This window comes from Podarcis bocagei, assembly GCF_964188305.1.
Source record: "Podarcis bocagei genome assembly, chromosome: 2".
Taxonomy (NCBI): domain Eukaryota; kingdom Metazoa; phylum Chordata; class Lepidosauria; order Squamata; family Lacertidae; genus Podarcis; species Podarcis bocagei.
In genome coordinates, this window is record NC_138126.1 from 58,434,854 (window position 1) to 58,455,424 (window position 20,571).

General features: G+C 45.1%; 1 protein-coding gene across 9 annotated transcripts in view; it reads left to right on the plus strand.

The window, feature by feature from the left end:
- The window catches only part of LOC308577489 (semaphorin-3D-like), a 60,920-nt gene that overhangs the window by 12,275 nt on the left and 28,074 nt on the right, over positions 1–20,571 (plus strand). For 6 of the 9 annotated variants that reach the window (XM_081177705.1, XM_081177710.1, XM_081177709.1 and 3 more), the window contains one exon: positions 15,311–15,525. In XM_081177705.1, coding sequence (XP_081033831.1) covers positions 15,390–15,525 — 136 coding nt within the window. In that variant the 5' untranslated portion in view covers positions 15,311–15,389. Of the gene's footprint in view, positions 1–7,277; positions 7,366–10,331; positions 10,350–15,310; positions 15,526–20,571 lie in introns of those variants that run through there. The other 3 variants (XM_081177707.1, XM_081177708.1, XM_081177712.1) reach the window with 3 other exon arrangements.

The following is a 20,571-nucleotide window of genomic DNA, read 5'->3' on the forward strand; positions in this document are numbered from 1 at the left end:
CTTATGTAAGAACACCATGGCAGCACAATCCTATGCCCAGGTTTGTTTTGTTTTACTTTACTTTATTTTATTTTTATTTTATGTTTTATTTATTTATTTATTTATTTAGTATACTGCCTTTCATCTGAAAATCTCAAGGTGGTTCACCTGCCTACAAGGAAGTAAGAGATCTGATGGACCAACCTAGAAGGGAGACAGGCAGGGGCAAAGCCATAAATGTTTAGTTTGATAAAACAGGGTATTTTAGTTTGGCGGCTCCAGTATTATGCAGGCATTAGTGATTGATGGAAGAACCTCACCTTTTATAGTTGAGCATGTCCAGAAGTTACTGTGTACCTCCAACATCCACCTAAATGCATTTGGGGGGGCAGTGTTTTGTACCATTTCACTTTCTCCCACTTACTTTAACCTCAGTAAATTCCTTTAATTCACTATCATTGAATATGTAATGTCTTGTGGTTAAGGGCTAAAGAATTGTGGTGAGCTGGCCATTTTATATATGGAGACAGTGTTCCCTTTTCAGTTCTTCTCAAGCATCTTGACGTTCCCTTGGTTTTGGATAAGCTCTACCGTTTCTCCACAGGGAATAAAGGCCATGCTGGTCAATTATTGAGAGGGGAATGTTTGTAGCTCAAAGTATCCTATTGTACGGTTAACCAAAACTTGATTGTGCCAGTTTAGGGAGCAGCAAGATTCTGGTTGCTAACAGGAAATGTGACACACACATCTCCTGTGTTTTGTATTATCCATAAAAACTTATAGTGAGATGAAGTCTTCAGCTACTAGCTCACTAACCAACAATTAGAACCATATTGATAGCCCCAAAAGTTAATGTTATTTTGCAGAGTGGGGGACAATATACATTTTATATGTCACTATTATTACCCTTTGTCTCCACATAATTTCACAGAGGTCCTGGATCTATGCTCTTCAATAATTCAATTCTTGAGACACCACCAAGCTCTGACCAAAGGGATGGACTCATGATAACCAAACAGGCTAGCAAAGAAATCACATGGAGAAGCAATAGTACAGAGCAGGTTGTGCACCATAGTTGGACTCACATTAATGCTTCTGTTCTCACAAAGGCTTGTTCTCTGATCTGAAGAACAAAACACCAAAGGATGTCATCCTAATTCCACTGTCCTGACCTTACCAACTTTGCTGCTGGGATTTACTCCCAGTGACTTCATAGGAGGCAAGTCTCTAATAGCCTTGTCCAGAAAAGGTAACATGAGACATTGCCCACAGATTCTGAGATCTTTCAGAGACAGCAGAGAGGCGCACTGGGGAATAAGGCAATCTAGGGAGGGCAAAGGTCAGACAGGGATAACTTGCGCCAAAGAAAGGGGCACTGCTTCTAAGACAGTGAAGGAGTGCAGAATAGTTCAGAAAGGCCACCTCAAAACCAAGACATAATTTACAGCAATCCCAACTGAAAATCTTTGACAAGAAACAGATAAGAGAGAAGACTCAGCCCATCCCCTCCCTATTATCCTCATTAAAATACTTTCCCTGGACCCTTACAAGCCCTCCTACACCCACTCCTACTATTCCAATTACAGCAGGAAGCAAGGAGGAGTACAGATTAGAGGGGGGAGTTTTTTTATTAAAAGAAAATACTGTATAGCTTTCATGTTTCAAACCAGGGAGAGAAAGAGACTTAATGAGTTCAGAACTAGGGTTTTAAGAGAGACAGCCGATTGAATGCTTAGTTCTGAAATACATTGATCAGCTACAACCTGAAAGACTTGGGATCATAGGCTCCTAATGTGCCCTTTAAATCTTTCTTTATTTCATTTTATTTTTGTGAGCTTTCCATTTTGGACGTAGTTTTTAGCATTGCCATTCTCTTAGCTCAGTTTTAGCAAAGTCAGCTGCAGAATTCCTAAAACAGGTGCAGTTGAACGAGGCTGTTTCCCTGCCTACTGCATCTGCTCCCATTTTCCCCATTAACATTCCCCCCTCTTGCCCCAGACAGACACCTATAAGGTAGATATGATCTTCAGACATCCTCATCCCTGCTTGGGCTGACTAGGGTGGGACCAGGGCTGTGATGGTGACATGTGTGCCCGGGAATGTGACTGAGACCACCCACTTATTTCACAGAGGCTTTTGTACAGATAGCAGCCACAGTTACTCTTGGCATGCATTGCCCTGATCAAGATGTGAGCAGATGACCTAGAGTGAAAAGCCTCTGTATTGAAATCCTATGCTACTCTTTCAATGAACTGACTGCTCATGACAATGATGAGTGGATTACGCTTGTTTGAGTCAGACAAGTGTTGTGTATATGACCACACACGATGCCCCTCAGTCCTGACCTACAAGCCTTATACTATTCCATCCCTAGTCCATGCTCTGCAATATGTTGCTATTTTCTCTTTCAGCCTACTCTTAACATCCACGTTTTTATTGTAAGTGCGGATTCTTTGGTTTTCCATCACAGGTTTATCACAACAAGACTGAGAAATCAGCTTCTTTAAAATGTGATACTGTTTTTGATATTTGGGAGCTGCTGTATTTCATGTGCACACTTACCACACAATTATCTCTGTTCACAGGTTTTGCAGGCCTTTCAGATTCTGCAAAGCCTGTTTCACCAGAGATAATAACAGGCAAAAGAAATCAATCTGTATACCAGGAGCAGCCAATGCAGTGCCCTGCAGATATTTTGGACTTCCAACTCCCATCAGCCCCAGACAACACTGCCAGTCAGGGCCGCGGACTTAGAAAAAATATTGGGGGGGCCCGGGAAAGCTCATGAATAATAAATAAGCTCATGAATATGCAAATAAAGTGGCTCCGGCCCTAAATAGGGCAAGCCACGCCCCCCAGCCAGCCGATTGGCTGGCTGGGAGGTGTGGCCAGTCGGGATTCCCCTGTTCTCGCGGGATTTCCGGCCGGGGCTCTCCGATTAGGGCGCGCGGCTGGCTGGCTGGCGAAGGAGGAGGCGGGGGACGGCGGCGGCGCTCTGCTGGAAGGGCGCCCGCCTGAGATTATTGGGGGGGCTGAGCCCCCCCAAAAATTTTTTTGAGGGGGCTCGAGCCCCCTCAAGCCCCATGGAGTCGGCGCCTATGCTGCCAGTAGTCTGGAATGATGGGAGTTGTAGAACAACAACATCTGGAGGGCACTACATTGGCTATCCCAGTGAACACTATAGCAAAGAATGTTTCTTTTACAGTGGTACCTCAGGTTACATACGCTTCAGGTTACATACGCTTCAGGTTAAGAACTTTGCTTCAGGATGAGAACAGAAATCACTTGGCGGCAGCAGGAGACCCCATTAGCTAAAGTGGTACTTCAGGTTAAGAACAGTTTCAGGTTAAGAACGGACCTCCAGAACGAATTAAGTACTTAACCCGAGGTACCACTGTATTCCACTTTCAGTTAACGAAACTACATTGAACTATTTTCAGTGTAGATTCTCCAATCATAAGGGACATTGATGGCAGACAGTATAAGATGGCTGGAAATGCATACCTTTGGCTTTGTATTGTCCTGTAGCTTCAACTATAAGGTTTCAGTCCTATACTCAGTTTCCTAGGAGTAAAATTTGGTGTGACTTACTTTTGAGTAGACATTATAAGCTTCTGCTATGAATCTGGCAAAATGAATAGCTAAATGTCAGACCATATGTTAGACAGGTGATGGGTGTCAGTTTCATCCCACATGAAGGAATCCCTATGTAAAGGGCACTGAGGAATGTAGGTCTTTCAAGGATTATGTTGCTTTTGATGCGCTATTCAATCTTTAGGCATACACATTTGTTTTTTATACGTTCCCTTTGGGGGTTGTCAGTGCACTCTGCACATATTAATAAATAAAGATTCCCCATACCATTCTGAGCTGGGTCGGTACAGTACTGAAATGAATGGCACATGTGCTCCATTGCCTTTTCCAGGCAAGCATCCAAGCAATGTTTTACCAAGGGGGCCTTCCAAAAGCATTGTGTCTGTTAGAAACTCCTATCTGATATGCTGGGTGGTAATTGGAATTGTGTTTTTACTGCCCAGAGTGACAGTCAGGGTTATATGGTTTTCGTGTGTAATACAGTTGCTTTATACCACTCAGTGTGAGAGAGTAAGACCCTACCTGGGTGGGAGACAAGGAGGGAGTGGTTATGCTGCTGTTATATTGCTTGAGATTAAGGTGGATGGGTGAACTAGTTGTAAATTATGTTTAATGCTGTTAGTCTTGTGACTAGTTGTTGGCTAGGGGTTAACTGTGTTAGAGGTATGGTTGGTAAAATGGCTGAGAGTGAGGCTTGCATGTGAAAGAGTGCTAAAGACTCTCCTCCCTGGAAGAGAGGGGAGTGGTTGTGGGCGGGAGACCGAGCCCCGCCCCTGGTAGGGGGCATTAGCCCCCTCCCCTCCTACCTGGCTGGCGCCCACGCCCACCGGAGGTGGCCAACCAGGTGCCTCCGGGGGGCGTGTGTAGCAGCTTAATGCTGTGGTGCTAGCTCCACCTCCTCCTCATTCGTCGTCGTCCCTCAGCGAGTCACTCACCCTCCACTCCCATTTAGCTCAGGGTATAGGTTTTTGGCCTTGCTATGGACCTTAGGTTGGTCGCCCTGGTTGGCTGGGGGGCCTGGTAGGAATTTTTCCATTTGGCATTAGGCCTTTTGGTTTTTTCGCCTACCTCGTAGCAATCGTCACAACTTTTGTGGTATTGGTGGGTAGGTTAGGCATTGGATTCATGTGTTGTGCTGTGTCAAGGGCTAGGTGTGGCCATCGCCTATGCTATCTACCGTGGGTTATTCCATTAAAGGAATCTGGCGGTCGTGTATTCCGTCCGATGCCTGCTTGGCGGGAGGCCATGGCACGACCCTCGGTGACATCAGGGGGTGAGCCTATAGTTGGATGAGCATCAACAGGCTCCACCTACTGTTGAATAAACCCACCACCTATAGTCATCCAATGCCTAAGCCAATACCTTTTCACTGCTGTAATCAATAAAGTTGTGGCCTTTTCTTGCCCATTAACCTTATATCACGTGTCCTTGTGTATTTATTTCACATAGCGGGGTCGGGCCCTCGATCCACAAGAGTTTGCTTGGGAAATGTTACTGGGCATAGGGTGTTATGTAGTTGTTATGCTATGTATCTCCTTCAGCTACTTTGTTTAGCCACAGACAATGCTTTAACACAGTGGTAGCCAACACAGTGGCCTCCAGATGTTACACTACAACTCCCAGAAGCCTCAACCAACATGGCCAATAGTCAGGGATGATGGGAGTAGCAGTTAAACATCATCAGGAGGATACAACATTGGCTATCCCTGCTTTAACCTGTAGGGCTATTTATTGTATTTTTACTTTTCTAATGTTTATTAGAGAGAATTCTGTTTTGCTGCTTATTATACTGCCTTAAATGTGGATTTTTATTTTTGTATTTCATTTTCATTTGCAATGTTTTGTTCTGATATTTTGGGACGTATTGGTCATATTTTAAGATATGCTTTAAACTGCTTAGAGGTTTTTTAAAAAATTTAAAGTAGTATAGAAGTAATGTTCATAATAATGATAAGGATAAGGATAATGATGATGATGATAATAATAATAATAATAATAATAATAGTAATAATAATAGTAATAATAATAAAAATGTAGATGTGAAACAATCTTTGCCTCTTGTGCTGCATTCTCCTCAACCCAGCATGGCTTCCATTAAAGAGGCCATATTTTGGCAGTGTTGGGCCAGCTACTGCGTAGGTGCCACAAACAGTTGTTCTTCCTTTATCCCATAAATGGATGAAAAACTAAATGATTGAAGGGTTTTCTGGATGCTATTCACATATGGAGCCTGGCACAGAAGGGAAAAGGCCTCTACAAAAATCAGTTTCAGAAGAAATAGATGAGTAAAGGAAAGGGGCCTAGAAAAGGAGAGGAATTTGTTTCCTTTCATTTCTGCCATCTCCTTTGGAGAAAAGTGACAGCTGCTGCTTATTGACCCAGCCCAGACATTTGCTGCAGCTGCATCCTTCTCTTTTCACTGTATTGAAGAAAAAGAACTAAAACCTTAATGCTATATAAGACTATCAGATGACCCTTAACTCTAAGATGTTGCATCTTATATTTTATATCCAAAGCTGCTGTTTCTCTAGCACACCCATCCACACCCACATACTATAGAGCCTTGGTTTGAGACCGCACCTTTGGACATGAATCACCTATCCACAGTAACATATGAGTCCGTAAAGTACTATTAAGGTTCTTATGTCAAGTCCCTAACTCCTAGAACTACTTTAGGCAAAACCACAGTAATATGCCCATTGAAAGCAAAAGGGGAATCAGAATATACTTGCTGAGTCAGACCTGTATGCGGACAAAGCACAAAGAAAAGTGTTGTGGGGTGACTGAAGAGCATAATTTTTTCCTGAAAATTCATTTCGTGCCTTGACATTGAGCAGGTGTGAGACAGTTGTCACTCACTTAAGTATCAGTTCCCAGCTTTTTGCATATCCTTTTTCCTTTGGCCAAGTCCTCCTTCTTTCCACTCAGTTGTAATCACTGGCAATTAACTACTGCAACTTCTGTTGGATATATTCATGCTGCAAGGGTTTCACTTCACAAGTGGTATTACTAATGGAAGACTCTGCAGTTATGTCAAGCATTCCAAGGAAAGATAAGGTGTCAGTGGGGCAGACTAGAAAGCCTATGAATGAATGAATGAATGAATGAATGAATGAATGAATGAATGCACAGCTCCAGAACAGAGTATCAGCTGCTGATCTCTTGGGGGAAATAGGTTGGACATCCTTGTCAAAAGCAGCATGCTCCCTTGCTCAGTGCAAGGGAACATGGGGCAGCCACTATTTTTTTTCTCAACATGGGGTCAAAGCAAAAGGTGGATAGAAATAGTTTAATACCCACTGAAAAGGCAGTGCATACCAGCTAGAAACTCCTGCTGTTGAATGTGAAAGAGTAAAATGCTGTTATCTAAATAGATTGGCAGGAGTAATTTCTCTGGGATTTACCAGTCCATGGATTCTCTTAACTTTTAGTGATTGACTTCACACTCTGATTTATTCCTGAAACTGCCAAATTATCACTTCCAAAGACATCATAAGGATCAAGAGGTGAGTACGGTATATCCCCTTGCCTTAAACTTTCTGGAACTGGCACTGCCCCAGGTGTTAGGCATATATTCTGTTTCAGCCCCATCACCAATGGAACTAGTGGCATGCCTTTGGCTAATTGAGCAATCCAATGGCCCTTTAAACTCTAAAAGGCATATTGTTTTGGTTTGTTATTATGGTATGTATTTTTGTTTTTAGACTGTAAACAGCCCTGTGATCCTTGGATGAAGGGCAGTATGGAAATTTGATGATGATGATGATGTCTACACCTGCAAAGCTTTCTGTGGTGGGTGTACCAAGGGCTTCTGAGAGCATGTGTTGTCCCAATAGCAGTCCTTCCTCCTCTGCAGCAGAGAGATGCTTCTGCCACATATAATGATCCCTTCACCAGTGTTTGACCTGCTCCAGGATTGCAACAGTAATAACATAAATAAAGATTAATTTTATTCATGGTCACACATGAATATAACACCAGTTCAGTTAATAGCTCTTGAAAGGATGGTGGAGCTATCAGAAAGCTCCTTGGCTCTACCTCTGACAGTGCTAATACTTTGACAAGTCAATAGTTGATCCAACTGGGGCTCTTTTTCCTCCTGTAAAGATTATGTGTCCTTTGTCTGCAAACTTCATAGAGTATACTTGTTACATTTTGTATATCGGCCTGCTGCCCATTGTTATCTTCACTGACTACTTCCTGAGTTGCATCCTGGAATCGTTGACTCCAGTCTTGAATTCCAAGCGTTACTCATTGTGCTGGCTGCCCAAACTGTAATGGGATCACACAAGCTTGTGAATCATTTAGAAAACAATCAAGAAGTAAAAAGATACGCATAACATATGCCAGAATCCACTAGGATTCCAATGAGAACACACTGTTAGTGGTTGGTAAATGACAATAGCATTCTGGCTGTTTCAAAACCCTAAACCCCTTCACTTAACCACAGTCAGTCTATTGCAGTTGAGCCAAATGATCCAATTTAGATAAATTGATTCTAGATGGTGCATACTGAAATTATGCCAAGGTCACACTTGAATAATGCTGTGATGTGATTACAGGGCTGGGAACTAAATGAAGGTGGTTAGTAGATTATTGAGTGGACTGCTGACTGAAAAATTACCTCAAAGCTAACCTGTAAAAGTATCTTGTAGTACAGTACTGAGCCTAAAATAATGCCAATTGGATCAGCATTCAACAGAGGAAACACTGGGCTTAGGAAGAATGAATTCTCCTTGCCTTATGCAAGATGTACCTCAGCAGGGATGGGGCATCTCATATAGAAGTACTATAAGATGAGGAGCCAGGTATGTAATAACAAAGGACCATTAAACCAGGATGAGCGGTCACTTCATAGTGAAGCGGAGTTCATTGCAGCAGGAAGTGAAAGATGAGACTAGTACAGTGGTGAGAAACCTCTGGTCCTCCAGACTTCATTGGTCCCAGCCAGCATAGCCAATGGCTACAGGTGATGGAAGTTGTTGTTCAGCTGCATCTGGAGAGCCACGGGTTTCCAACTCCTGATCTAGCTGAAACAGCAAAGCCCACACAAACATTGTTCTTTTCTTTCTTTTTGTTTCCTGCATACATTGTTCTATTCTCTATGTGTTGATGGCCACTGTGTGGATTTGATCAGGGATTGCACTAGGTGGTAATTTTGCTGCTTGTTGTCCTGGAGGCAATAGTGTTGCAGAACTTGCTTCCATGTTAACTTATCCTTGTGTGAGGACAGTAGCTCTCCATACAGTAGCTAACACACCCTTGGCTTGCCAGGTGGATCCTCCAAGGCACCTTGCCACTGGCTTGGAAACTCTCAGCAAGTTCAAGAATATCCACATGGGAAACTGAACTAGATATTATAGACGTACACAGACAGACACATTAATATGGCAATGTACAAACTCAGCATTAGTGCATAATGCCTGTCATCATAAGAACTGCTATAGGAAGGAGGCATGGGTCAGAAAACTGAGCAGGGTGGCTAGATTGCCCTTATTGTGTAAGACCTTTGTTTTAAAGGAAAATTCTTTGCTCCAGAATATTGGGACCACCTCAGTCATATGAACCAATGAGGAGGACAATATGCTCTGCAAAGAAAGGTCAAGACCCAAGGCAATTTCTTGGAAGCCCTATTTTTTAACTGCAAGCAGCCCACAGTGGAAGGTCCATCTGCTCTTGGGGGGTGGGTGTCACCTTGTAAACTAGAGCATGGTTTTTCTTTTTTCCTTCTCCCACCCAATCTCTTTTCCTTTTGTGTTGTGCCTTTCAGCTTGTAAACCTGAGTGTTTTATTAATCTTTATAAGCTGTACTTTTATAGAGAGTAGAGTAAAAATACTCCAGATAAATGAATAAATATTTCCCTTAGGCTTACACCAGTTTTTTTTAAAAATCCCTATTTCTCCATGGCATGTCACAAAACTAGAATCATAGTTTTGGAGAGCCTTTCATTTTTTTAATGTTAACCTGGCCGCCTGTTGCACACCGCGGACACGTTAGTGTTAAGTTAAAGAGAAAATGAATGTAATACTAGGGAGATCTTGGGAAGATAGGAAACTTCCATATGCTCAGTGTTTAAATTATGCTTAGATTTATCATCTACAGATCAGTTCCATCCATTAGAAACTTGCTCTCCCACTGTAATGCATAAATCATTGCTATGACAAACTGCTTCTTCTGTTCACCTCTAAGATATGCATTTAGGCAATGGCTTATAGTTTGGACTGTGATTTACTCTCATCAGGAATACAGAGGAGACAGAAGTTGGTAGAAAACAAGGTGGCTTTGAATGAAACTTTTCAGTCAGTGTAGTAGTGGTTGGGGGTTGCCTTTGCTTCAGGGGAATGTGAATTACCGTACATTTAGGTGGTTTGATTCACACAAACCATCAAATTAACATACTTTCACTTTAAAACAATGTCACACCCATCACTTAAGCTAAGGCAATCCCATTGGCACGGGCAAAACCAACAGCTAGATCTGAAGCTTGCTAGCAGCAATGCTGTGAAATACAAGTTCTAGCCTGGTTTCTAACCATGTTTAATCAGACATAAGTCTGAGCAGTTGCTAAAGCCTTAGATGAGTTCTTAGAAATGAAGAAACAACATTGTTGTTGCATTTCAATCATTCACTGTTACATTAAATAATGTACTGTGCATTTGTCTTATTTAACAGGAGGGTCCTTCCCTTTCCAAGCCCTAGCACCAAGTTTCTGCTTCCTTCTATTTACAGAATCATGTAGTTCAGGGGTTCCCAAACTGTGGTGCCCACCATTCAGGTACATGGGTGTTTTAAAGTAGACACTCCATTGGCTGAGTTGAGGAGAACAGGGAACCAAAAAAAGAACATGTTCTGTGATGAGACCCCACCCTCGCCCTACTACAAGAATTCCCTCCTAGGGAACGTTCAGATTAAACAACAATTGAAGACTTATTTGTGTAGCTGGTGATTGACAACAGAGCCAGTATTAAGCATCCTATTGTCTATTTAGTTCTTTTGTTGCTCTTTTTAAAATATATATTTTGAGCAGTAATAGGTTGCATGTTATACACTTATTATTGTAAGCCAATCTGTGCTCCTAAGGTGGAAGGACGGGAGGATGTGGTAAAAAAAAACTTGTAAATAAATAGATAAAGAGGCAAATACTCACATGTTTTACTTTCACATTTCATTTATTTCCTGCAGAAAATGTTGATCTTTCGTTGTTGTTTCCCGGAACAATAATCACATGTGGCACTGACCAGGGCTTCCTGCCAGATTCAAATTTTTAGAAATATTGCATCATTTTTGCATATGATAGGATGGATGACAATGCTTTTCTGTAACAGCAGTGATGCCATGTTAGGATTACAGGAGATGCTACATCATCTTAAATGCAGTTATTTGCAGCAAATTAAACTGGCTTGTGGATTACAAATTAAGCTCCCAGTTGATATATACTTTTGTATATTAGTATATGATTGTTTGTCTGTGAACAAACGCCACCCCCCTCGGCCTGAAGCGAGGTTAGCGCCATACCCCATAGTTGCCTTTGACTGGACCTAACTGTCCAGGGGTCATTTACCTTTACCTTGCTTACTCCCCTGAATACCTTCCTTTACTGTCTAAGGCAGAGGATCCCAAACTGATCCCTTTCCAGAAAAAGGAAAAAAAACCTCAGAGCCCTCTGGAAATCTATCTTCTTTAAGTGAACAAACAGGAAGATGCAGCGACAAATTTGTGTTCTTTTATGTGTATATAGTTCTGCCTACATCCTACAAGAAAGATGTTGTAAAAGCCCATGGGGCGGACCAGAGTGAAGTCTGCTGGCTCAGTCTGATCTGCCCCAGAGGTGGGGCCGGCACCCGATCTGGCAATAAGTGTCATTACACAACAGATGAAACATGTACAAATGGTTTTTCCAAATATCATTTTCTTCTACACTTTCCTTATGCTTCCACCACCACCTCAGCGTTATTCAGTGCCCCCCAGTTGCACCTGAGACTACTACTGCTCCCCTGGATCATTCCAGCACCTCCCAGGGAGCAGTAATGCCCACTTTGGGAAACACTGTTTTAAGCGCAAAGATTTTAGTGGCCAATTTTCAAAATCCTACTTTTAGAAATGTAGTTTTCGTTTGGAGACATATGTGGACATTTCCCCCCACTTGATATAAATAGATTTTGAGCACTGAAAAACATTCACAATTTGATGCCACCAAAATACCGTATTTTTCGCTCTATTGGACGCACCGGACCACAGGACGCACCTAGTTTTTAGAGGGGGAAATCAAGGAAAAAAATATTATCCCCCCCCCAGCCCCAAAGAGCAACGGACAGGCTGCATGCAGCCTGTCCACTTCTCCCAGAGCTTCTCGGGGCTGCGGGGGAAGCCCGGGTTCCCCCCCCCCAGCCCCAAAGAGCAAAGAAGCCAAGACAGTGCGCGGGATCCATAGCCGCGCAACCTCTCCAGCCAGGAGCTAAACCTCTCCAGTGCAGCTAAAGAAGACAAGGCAGCAAGCGCGATCCATCCCGCTCACTGCCTTGGCTTCTTCTTTAGCCTTGCACAGCATCTTTAGTCTTGCGCAACGGAATGGATTGCGCCTGCTGTCCACCGGGGCTGGACTAGATGACTCCTGGGGTTCCCTTCCAACCCTGCAATTCTATGACCTCGGAAGGTGTTTGGGGTCTCCACCACTGGAGGCTTTTAAGCAGCGGTTGGGGGACCATCTGCCTGGCGTTCTTTAGCTGTGATTCCTACATTGTGAGGGGGCTGGGCTAGATGACCCTTGGGTGGCCCTCCCAACTCTATACAGTCCTACAGTTCTGCGGCAGGAGATCCACAGCCACTTCACACAATGCCCACTCCCAATTTTCATCTGAGAGACATGTGTCTCTCAGTACCCCCCTACCTGCCACACTTCCCCCACCCCACTTAAGCTGAGGGAATTCCTGCCCAGAGAAACTCCCAGCAATCAAGGAGGAGGAATCCGCTGCAGCCGTGAGCAGCGCAGGATCCATGGTCCCCTTCCTTCTCTCCTCCGTAGTTGCTTTGAAGCAGGAAAGTGGGAGAGGAGCTGCTTACACGAGTGTAAGCTGCTCCCCTCCCACATTGCCGCTTCAAAGCAATCACGGAGGAGGGAATCCGCTGAAGCCTCCAGCATCGGAGGATCCATGGTCCCCTTCCTTCCGTCCTCCGTGGTTGCTCTGAAGGAGGAAAGTGGGAGAGGAGCTGCTTACACGAGTGTAAGCTGCTCCCCTCCCACTTTGCTGCTTCAAAGGGAGCCCGGGAGGAGGGAATCTGCTGCAGCCTCGGAGCAGCGAAGAGGATCCATGGTCCCCTTCCTTCCCTCCTCCGTGGTTGCTTTGAAGGAGGAAAGTGGGAGAGGAGCTGCTTACACGAGTGTAAGCTGCTCCCCTCCCACTTTGCTGCTTCAAAGGGAGCCCGGGAGGAGGGAATCTGCTGCAGCCTCTCTTTCCCTCCTCCGTAGTTGCTTTGAAGGAGGAAAGTGGGAGAGGAGCTGCTTACACGAGTGTAAGCTGCTCCCCTCCCACTTTGCTGCTTCAAAGGGAGCCCGGGAGGAGGGAATCTGCTGCAGCCTCGAGCAGCGAAGAGGATCCATGGGTCCCCTCTTTCCCTCCTCCGTGGTTGCTTTCAAGGAGGAAAGTGGGAGAGGAGCTGCTTACACGAGTGTAAACTGCCCCCCTCCCACATTGCTGCTTCAAAGCAATGACGGAGGAGGGAATCCGCTGAAGCCTCCAGCAGCGGAGGATCCATGGTCCCCTTCCTTCCCTCCTCCGTGGTTGCTTTGAAGGAGGAAAATGGGAGAGGAGCTGCTTACACGAGTGTAAGCTGCTCCCCTCCCACATTGCCGCTTCAAAGGGAGCCCGGGAGGAGGGAATCTGCTGCAGCTTCCTCCAACTCCCGCAGAAGCCGCCCGCTCTTTAAAGGGGCTGCGCGGCTTCTCCTGGCTTTTCTGGGAGGTGGGGCGATTCCCCCACCTCGTAGAAAAGCCTGCAGGAGCCGCGCAGCCTTTAAAGAGGGTGCCGCTCTTGGGGGCTTTTCCCCCAGGAGGGAGAAGGGACTGCTGCAGCCAGTCAGTCCCTTCTCCCTCCTAGAGAAAAGCCCGCAAGAGCGCACGAAGCTTGTGTGCGGCTCTTGAGGGCTTTTCCCGCCTGCCTCCCCCCTGCATTCGCTCCATAGGACGCACACACATTTTCCCTTGCTTTTTAGGAGGGAAAAAGTGCGTCCTATGGTGCGAAAAATACGGTAGGACAGATTTCATCAGGCATCTTCCATTATCCTAAAGACCTGGACTTTTCCATACTCATATGAAGAGTTTATGTTAACTGATGGACTGATCATAACATCCTTCAATAGTATACAAGGCATGGAAGCACCATGTTTGTACCTGTTCTTCCTGTTTCCTCTGCCCCTTATGTGGCCTCCCTGCTTACATTTGAACTTATTTTCATCCATAGAACGAGAGCCAGAATCTACTTTCACTCTGGGTCATCTCCAAACACAAGCCCTATGGAACAAAATGTCAAAATGAACTTCCTGCCTCTGGCAACATTTCAGTGTTTGTAGTACAGAACCTGTGGCCCTCCAGATGTTTTTGGACCACAACTCTCATCAACCCCAGCCAGTGTGACCAATGGACAAGAGCTAGAGTCCCAACAAAATCTAGAGGGCCACCAGTCCTGTACCCCTCTCCCAAGTTTATAGGAACATATAGTTGTAATCTACAACCTTGTGAAGTATGTTCCACTGCATTCAGCAGGACTTTAGTAGGTAACTAAATGCGACATAGCAGGCCCATGTGTTTTCTTTTTATAAAATACATTGAATAACTATAAAAAGGGGCAATTTCTTGTGTAGAATGGGCGGGGACTGCTTTTTCCTTTGGCTAGGCTCTGAGATCAGAAGGGAGTCTGCTTAGAGAAATTCATTCATGGGCAGGCATATCAAAGGAGAAAAGTAGAGCATCCTTTTTCCACCTCTGCTTTAAATCATGCTCACCTCTCACTTTATACATCTTCAAACAAACCATGTTCAAATGTATGAGTCACATTTAGTCACTGTCACAGTTAGACCCGCAATGGGGAACCTGTGACTCTCCAGTGACTGAACCTCCCATCATCCCTGAGCATTGGCCATGCTGAATGGGACCGATGGGATTGGACTCCCATCAGTCCCATTCAGAATGGCCAATGCAGGAATGGTGGGAGGTGCAGTATTCAGTATTATTGAATAGAGAGAGCTGCAGGCTCCCCATCCCTGAGTTAGACCGTTACTCCCAAATAAATATGCATAAGATCAGGTTTCAAGTCTTGGCAAGACAAGTGCATCCTTTTTTAATTATCCACAATCTGACAGGATCCATGTTGCCAGGATAGTAGCTTGCCAAGGCTGAACCGGGACTAAGGAAAATAAGTCATTCACTAAGAGGAAAAACTGAAATATTTTGACATTTTGTTTAACAGAAGGAAAAGCCTCTGCTTTAAAGCAGAATGCAGAGGGACCCACACTTAAAGTAACTGAAATGGTAGTTTTAACCTAAACATCCCGAGTATTTATACTTCTCATATGCTAGCTACCAATATATTTCTAGATCAGAAACGTAGCCAGATCCAGCCCACCCAGAAAGGTTCACGATGGAAGAAAAGGGGAATTGGGACAATGAATGACTGGGCTACATTCACTAGACCTCCTAGCACCTGTGAGTCTAGTAAGGAATCTTTTCCATTTCTCTTTCAGGTGACTCTCTCTGGCAAGAAAATGCATCTATGAGCAAGACGTTATTGCTGACATAGGAATTATTGACTGTGGTGAGGGGATGATCAGCTTGACTTTCTGTAGGTGCTGCTGCTTCACCACCAACGTAGTCCTAGTGGCTTGGGTTGTTTTGCTGACAGTTGAGAACGGTACTCCCTGGAAGCAGTGGGTCCCCCGCCTCCGCCTCTCATATCAAGGTAGGACTTGTCTTGCCAGTCTTTCAAGTAAGTTCCTAGGATGGACACCCTGAGCCATAACTAATCCACACTGGAGGACAAAGACAAGGCAGATGCAGGCTGTGTATCTGACCTAAGGGTTCCCACACACATCTTTCCCTTTGTCACATTCACTAATCCAAAATTATCATCCTGTGACCCTCTCTGAAAGTTAAGCCTCTTCTACTACCTCAGGCATCTGAATATATGCAATCCATTCAAGCCACATTAATATAGGATGAACAGTCCATCTGAGACTCTTTGTTCTGCTCTTTTGTACTTTCTAATCTTAAATGACTTGCAGGTGAACTCTCTGGGCCCTTCCAGGTGAGCACAATAGATGCACAGATGTTAACTTATTCTGTTGGGATCTAGAGGATCCCCCAAAGGCGCACTTTTCTATTGTTTCCCGAGGCGCACTTTTCTATTGTTTCTATTATGGGGTTTCCTGTTTGGCAGGGGGTTGGACTCGATGGCCCTTGTGGTCTCTTCCAACTCTATGATTCTATGATTCTATGAGACAGACGGATGCCAACCAATTCAGAGCATCTAGACATTTTTTCCCAATTAGCTTGTGTTGCAGAGATTTTGCTTCTCTCTTTTTTCTTCTTCCTTCAAGTGGCAAACTTGTGTAGATGAGAGTAAGTATGATACTGTCAACACCACAATCTGGTCAGCACATTGAATGCAATAGTTTTGTGTGAAATGCAGTGGCTTCAAACATCACAAAGATACATTGGACAGTGGTAGGGATGGGAGAGGAATTGGTTTGATTTGCATTTTAATGTGAGCCTACCTAATTTGCACTCCCAAAACAATAAAAATGCCAAAACACAACTGTCAGGGGCTCAGGAACAGAGGCACAGGGGAGAGAGGAAATGGAGAGTGAAGGGGAAGAATCTGAGGGCAGCGTAGGGGAGTATGGCAGTGACCCGAGAGATTCCATGAGCTTCTCCAGCGAATCAGAAGACTCCCAGAAGGAGGCGCCGATGGTCAGGGCAAGGGGGGTCCCAGGGGGGACACACCAGGAACAAGGGGCCAGCGGGGACTCCCAAAGCAGCAGCTGGAAATCAGGACCAGCTTCCCCACCAGAGCGTAGTGGGGGGGAAGAGTCCCATGTGTCAGGGCCAGCGTCTCCTCCAGCAGGGAGAGAAGATGAGTCAGGGCTGACCACGCCTCTATCGGAGAGTGGGGGAACGGAGGGGAGGTCAGACCCAGCTAGCCTCCCCGAAGGGGGAAGCAGTGACAGGAGCAGTGTAACGGTCAGGAGGAAGGTTGCCGGCTGGGCGCGCGCGCCAAGTTCGAATGTACAGGCGCGCGGGACAGCAGAAAACCCGGATTGGGAACCAGGTCCTAAAGCCCGCCGGAGGCAGGGGGAAGACTCAGGGGACTCAGCGTCAGAAGAGTCTAGGAAGGGCGAGACCCCAGCTGACAGGCGGAGCCAGAGGAGGAAAGAGCAAAGGAAGAGGTGGAGCAAGGCTAGAGTCTTAAACTGGTGTCTGGGGGGAGGAGATTCAGACGGAGCTTCAGCGGTCTAGAGTTTCAGACGTAGAGCTGCACGCCACGGCTGTGAAAGTGAAAATGAACTTCAATAAAGACTTTTGTATATAACAACGAACTGGCGTTGGTCCTTTGTGAGCTGGGACCTCGGGCAGCTCTGACAACAACTATTCCTCAAAATTCACACTTCTCTAAGTGGTGTGATGCAGTTCTCTAACCAAAACCTGTATACCAGAAAGGCAAAGGGCAAGGCAATTCTCTCTACAGCACTCGGACTTTTTGTGGCATGCCTTTGTTGAACAGAGAGCGTTTGCACTGGGCTCCACACAACAGTGTTGGCTCTGTCTCCTGAAACACCTAAAACATCAAGAGCAAAACAATGTGTAGCCCTTCCACCCTCTAGAAATGCTCCAATACTTCATATACCCTTAAAAAAGAAGCAGTTCTGGAAATATTGTGTCTATGAAGTCCTTTTTAGGGCTGATAAGACTAGTGAAATTATGCTTTTTTTTCTTTTGTAGCAATTTTCTTTTTTTTTAATTTTTATTGGTTTTTCCACTTTTATAAAGACACAACACACACAAAAAAGACACAAGACAAGAACATGTATAAATTCCGAAAATCCTAGTTTCCTAACCCTATTCCCCGACTTCCCCCCACCCCCCCTCGTGCATCCCAATTCCCAAGATTGTGTCAGCAATTTGGTGTTTCTCCTCTTAACCATCTTATTACCTTTTTTATAAACAAAATATAGATTTTTCCTAAGTTGGACTCAAGTTCTCTTCCGTCGATTTCTCATTTTGTCTTAATTAAAAGTCATATTAACTAAACCTAAAGGTCTTGAGTGTTTTTAAGATTCTCTTCTTCCCTCCCTCCCATCCCCGGTTTTTGTCCCTTCCCAATACATATCCAGAATAGCAGTTCTTAGCCTGGGTTCCTCACGTCCGAGGCTTTCAAGTCTCTTTCAGTCCCTCTCCGCCGGTCTTGTTGGTAGTCCTTTATGTCAGTCATCAAATCTGGAAAGAGTTCTTTCGCCATCAAACCATATTCTCTTCCCACAAGGACATTTGAAAGCCACTGCTGAAAAATTTCCACAAATCCTGCATCTTCAAAGTCAAAGTCAGAATGGAGGCCCCAACCATATTTCTTTGTTTTAAGTTCCTGTGTTTCATAAACTCCCGGGGCCTCCTCCTTCTTCTTCTTCATCTTTCGCAGACTTGTGGTAGATGTAATCCAAAAATCTCCTTGCTTGTATTTCACAAATGTCGGCTTTTGGTTATTACTTCCCAGCTTTGCTTTCTCTTTTTCTTGTTTAGTCTCTTCCACCTCCTCAGATATCAGTTCCCATTCAGCTGTGGATTCTTTCTCATTCAGGTCCTCAATACATACAGCAGAGCTGCCTGTTCCAGAAGTCAAGGTCATAAGTTGTTTATTCATAGCTAAGCTCTGCTCTTGTGGAGTTCCCACCAATTGAAACATCCTTTCGATTTCCACTAGTAACTTTCCATCCACAGCCATTGTATCCATTGTAGTTTCACAGAATTCCCCCTAGGGGGAATCTGGTTACTTATTAGTCTTTTCTCCAACAATCCTTTAACTTATTCTTATTACTTTGTTTCCAACAATCTTGGTTCAATTGTAATCTTAGTCCAGAGGGATCTTAAATAGCAACTTTTCCACTCTAAACTGCCTGCTTGACAGCTTTGACAGCTGTCAAACTCCGCAGCTCTTACACAGGCACAGAGACAGGACGTTCCCGGGCCCGGGAGGGGGGGTTGTTTAAAGCAAAAAGAAGGCTTCCCAGTCTCCACTCTCCAGCTCAAAATTTCTTTTAACTGAATCTTGGAAGTTAGTGTCCTTTTTAACTCACCCCTCCAAGGGTAGGCTCTCCAGCTTAGCACTTTGTCGTTGCTTAGATCGTCTGCAAGGGGGGGGTGCGGACTTCCTTTTAGCACACCCCCCGGTCGTCTCCAATTCAGGGTAATGTTTTTAAAATCCAATTCCGTCTTACTCACGGGTTCTTTCTTTTCAGTCCAAATTTCAAGCAAGGAAGTCAGCGCTCTCTGGTCATGGCTCGCGGCTTCACTCCACCGAGGTAGCGATCGACTCTCAGTGCCACGCCGCCCTCCGTATCCTCTCCGCAGCCTTTAAAAAGGCTCTTCGTGGATCGGGGGCGCTTAAGGCACCCGCCGAGTCTTCAGTCCGCAGGCTTCCGCGCCTGCGGTTTTTAAGGGTCCCCGCGTCGCCGGCGCGGCAAAGACCCGTCCTCGGTTGAGCCGATTCCCTCCGCAGCTCGGAGGGAATCCGCCATTTCCGAATCGCGCCAACCCGGAAGCCTTTGTAGCAATTTTCTAGACATTGTGTGGTGGCTGCCATCTTTTTCCCCCTTCTTGACATAAGCCTAGTACTTCTAAACAGAGCTGTAACATGCAGTAATTCTATACGTGCAAACTTTTCTGGCCTGTGGGTGCAGTGATGGGTGGAAGTGCACCAGCTTATTTTGTGCTTATCATGACTATTATATTCACTGAAATTCTGTGAGAGGTACATTTTTTTAAAGTGACAACCAACCCCAGCAAAGTGCTACTTTGGAGGTAATAGTGCTGATAGAAAAAAATTAGATACATCCAATATTCATAACATGTTTTGGACAAAAAGAACTATATGGAGATTAGACTATACAGTCATACCTTGGAAGTAAAATGGAATCCGTTCTGGAAGTCTGTTCGACTTCCAAAATGTTCGGAAACCAAAGTGCGGCTTCTGATTGGCTGCAGGAAGCTCCTGCAGCCAGCGGCGGAGCAAACCAATTGGGTGCCTGGGGCGGCTCGTGCCCTGTGCCTGGGGGCGGGGCCAGCCACCCACTGGGGCACCACGGGGTCTCCGAGTAGTCTGCCTGCCTCCTCCAACTCAGCCACTCTACAACTGAGGGGGAGGCAATGGGCAGACTGTTTGGGGCAGCGCGGAGCCTGTGGGTGCTCAAGCCACTGCCTCACTCCCAGGAGAGACGTGTGGCTCAGGCGCACTGCAGGCTCCATGGTGAGTGCCGCCACCATTTTGTCACCTCCCTCAGTGGGGTCACCTGGGGTGGGCCGCACCTACTGCATCTCCCTTGCTATGCCCCTGCCTGCAGCCAGTTGGAAGCCGCGGAAGCCCCGTCAGACATTCGGGTTCCAAAGAACGTTTGCAAGCCAGAAAACTCACTTCTAGGTTTGCAGCATTCAGGAGCCAAAACGTCTGAGTACCAAGGCATTCAGGATCCAAGGTAGGACTGTATCTTGTCTTTATTGAGCGTTCATCCTGATTTGTTTGTGGGAAGGATATACAGCAAGGGGCATTCATTCTAATTTGCTTGTGCAGTGTTTATGTATCTTCTCATTATTCATCCCTTCATTCCACACTTTTCAGTACATTTCCACATCACTCCTAACCACAAAAAGTCATTTAAAATAAATTGAATTTGTTGTGCTAGGACAACAGGGCATTTTAATCCTATTTAATTGCACAAGCCTAAATTTCCATTATGCA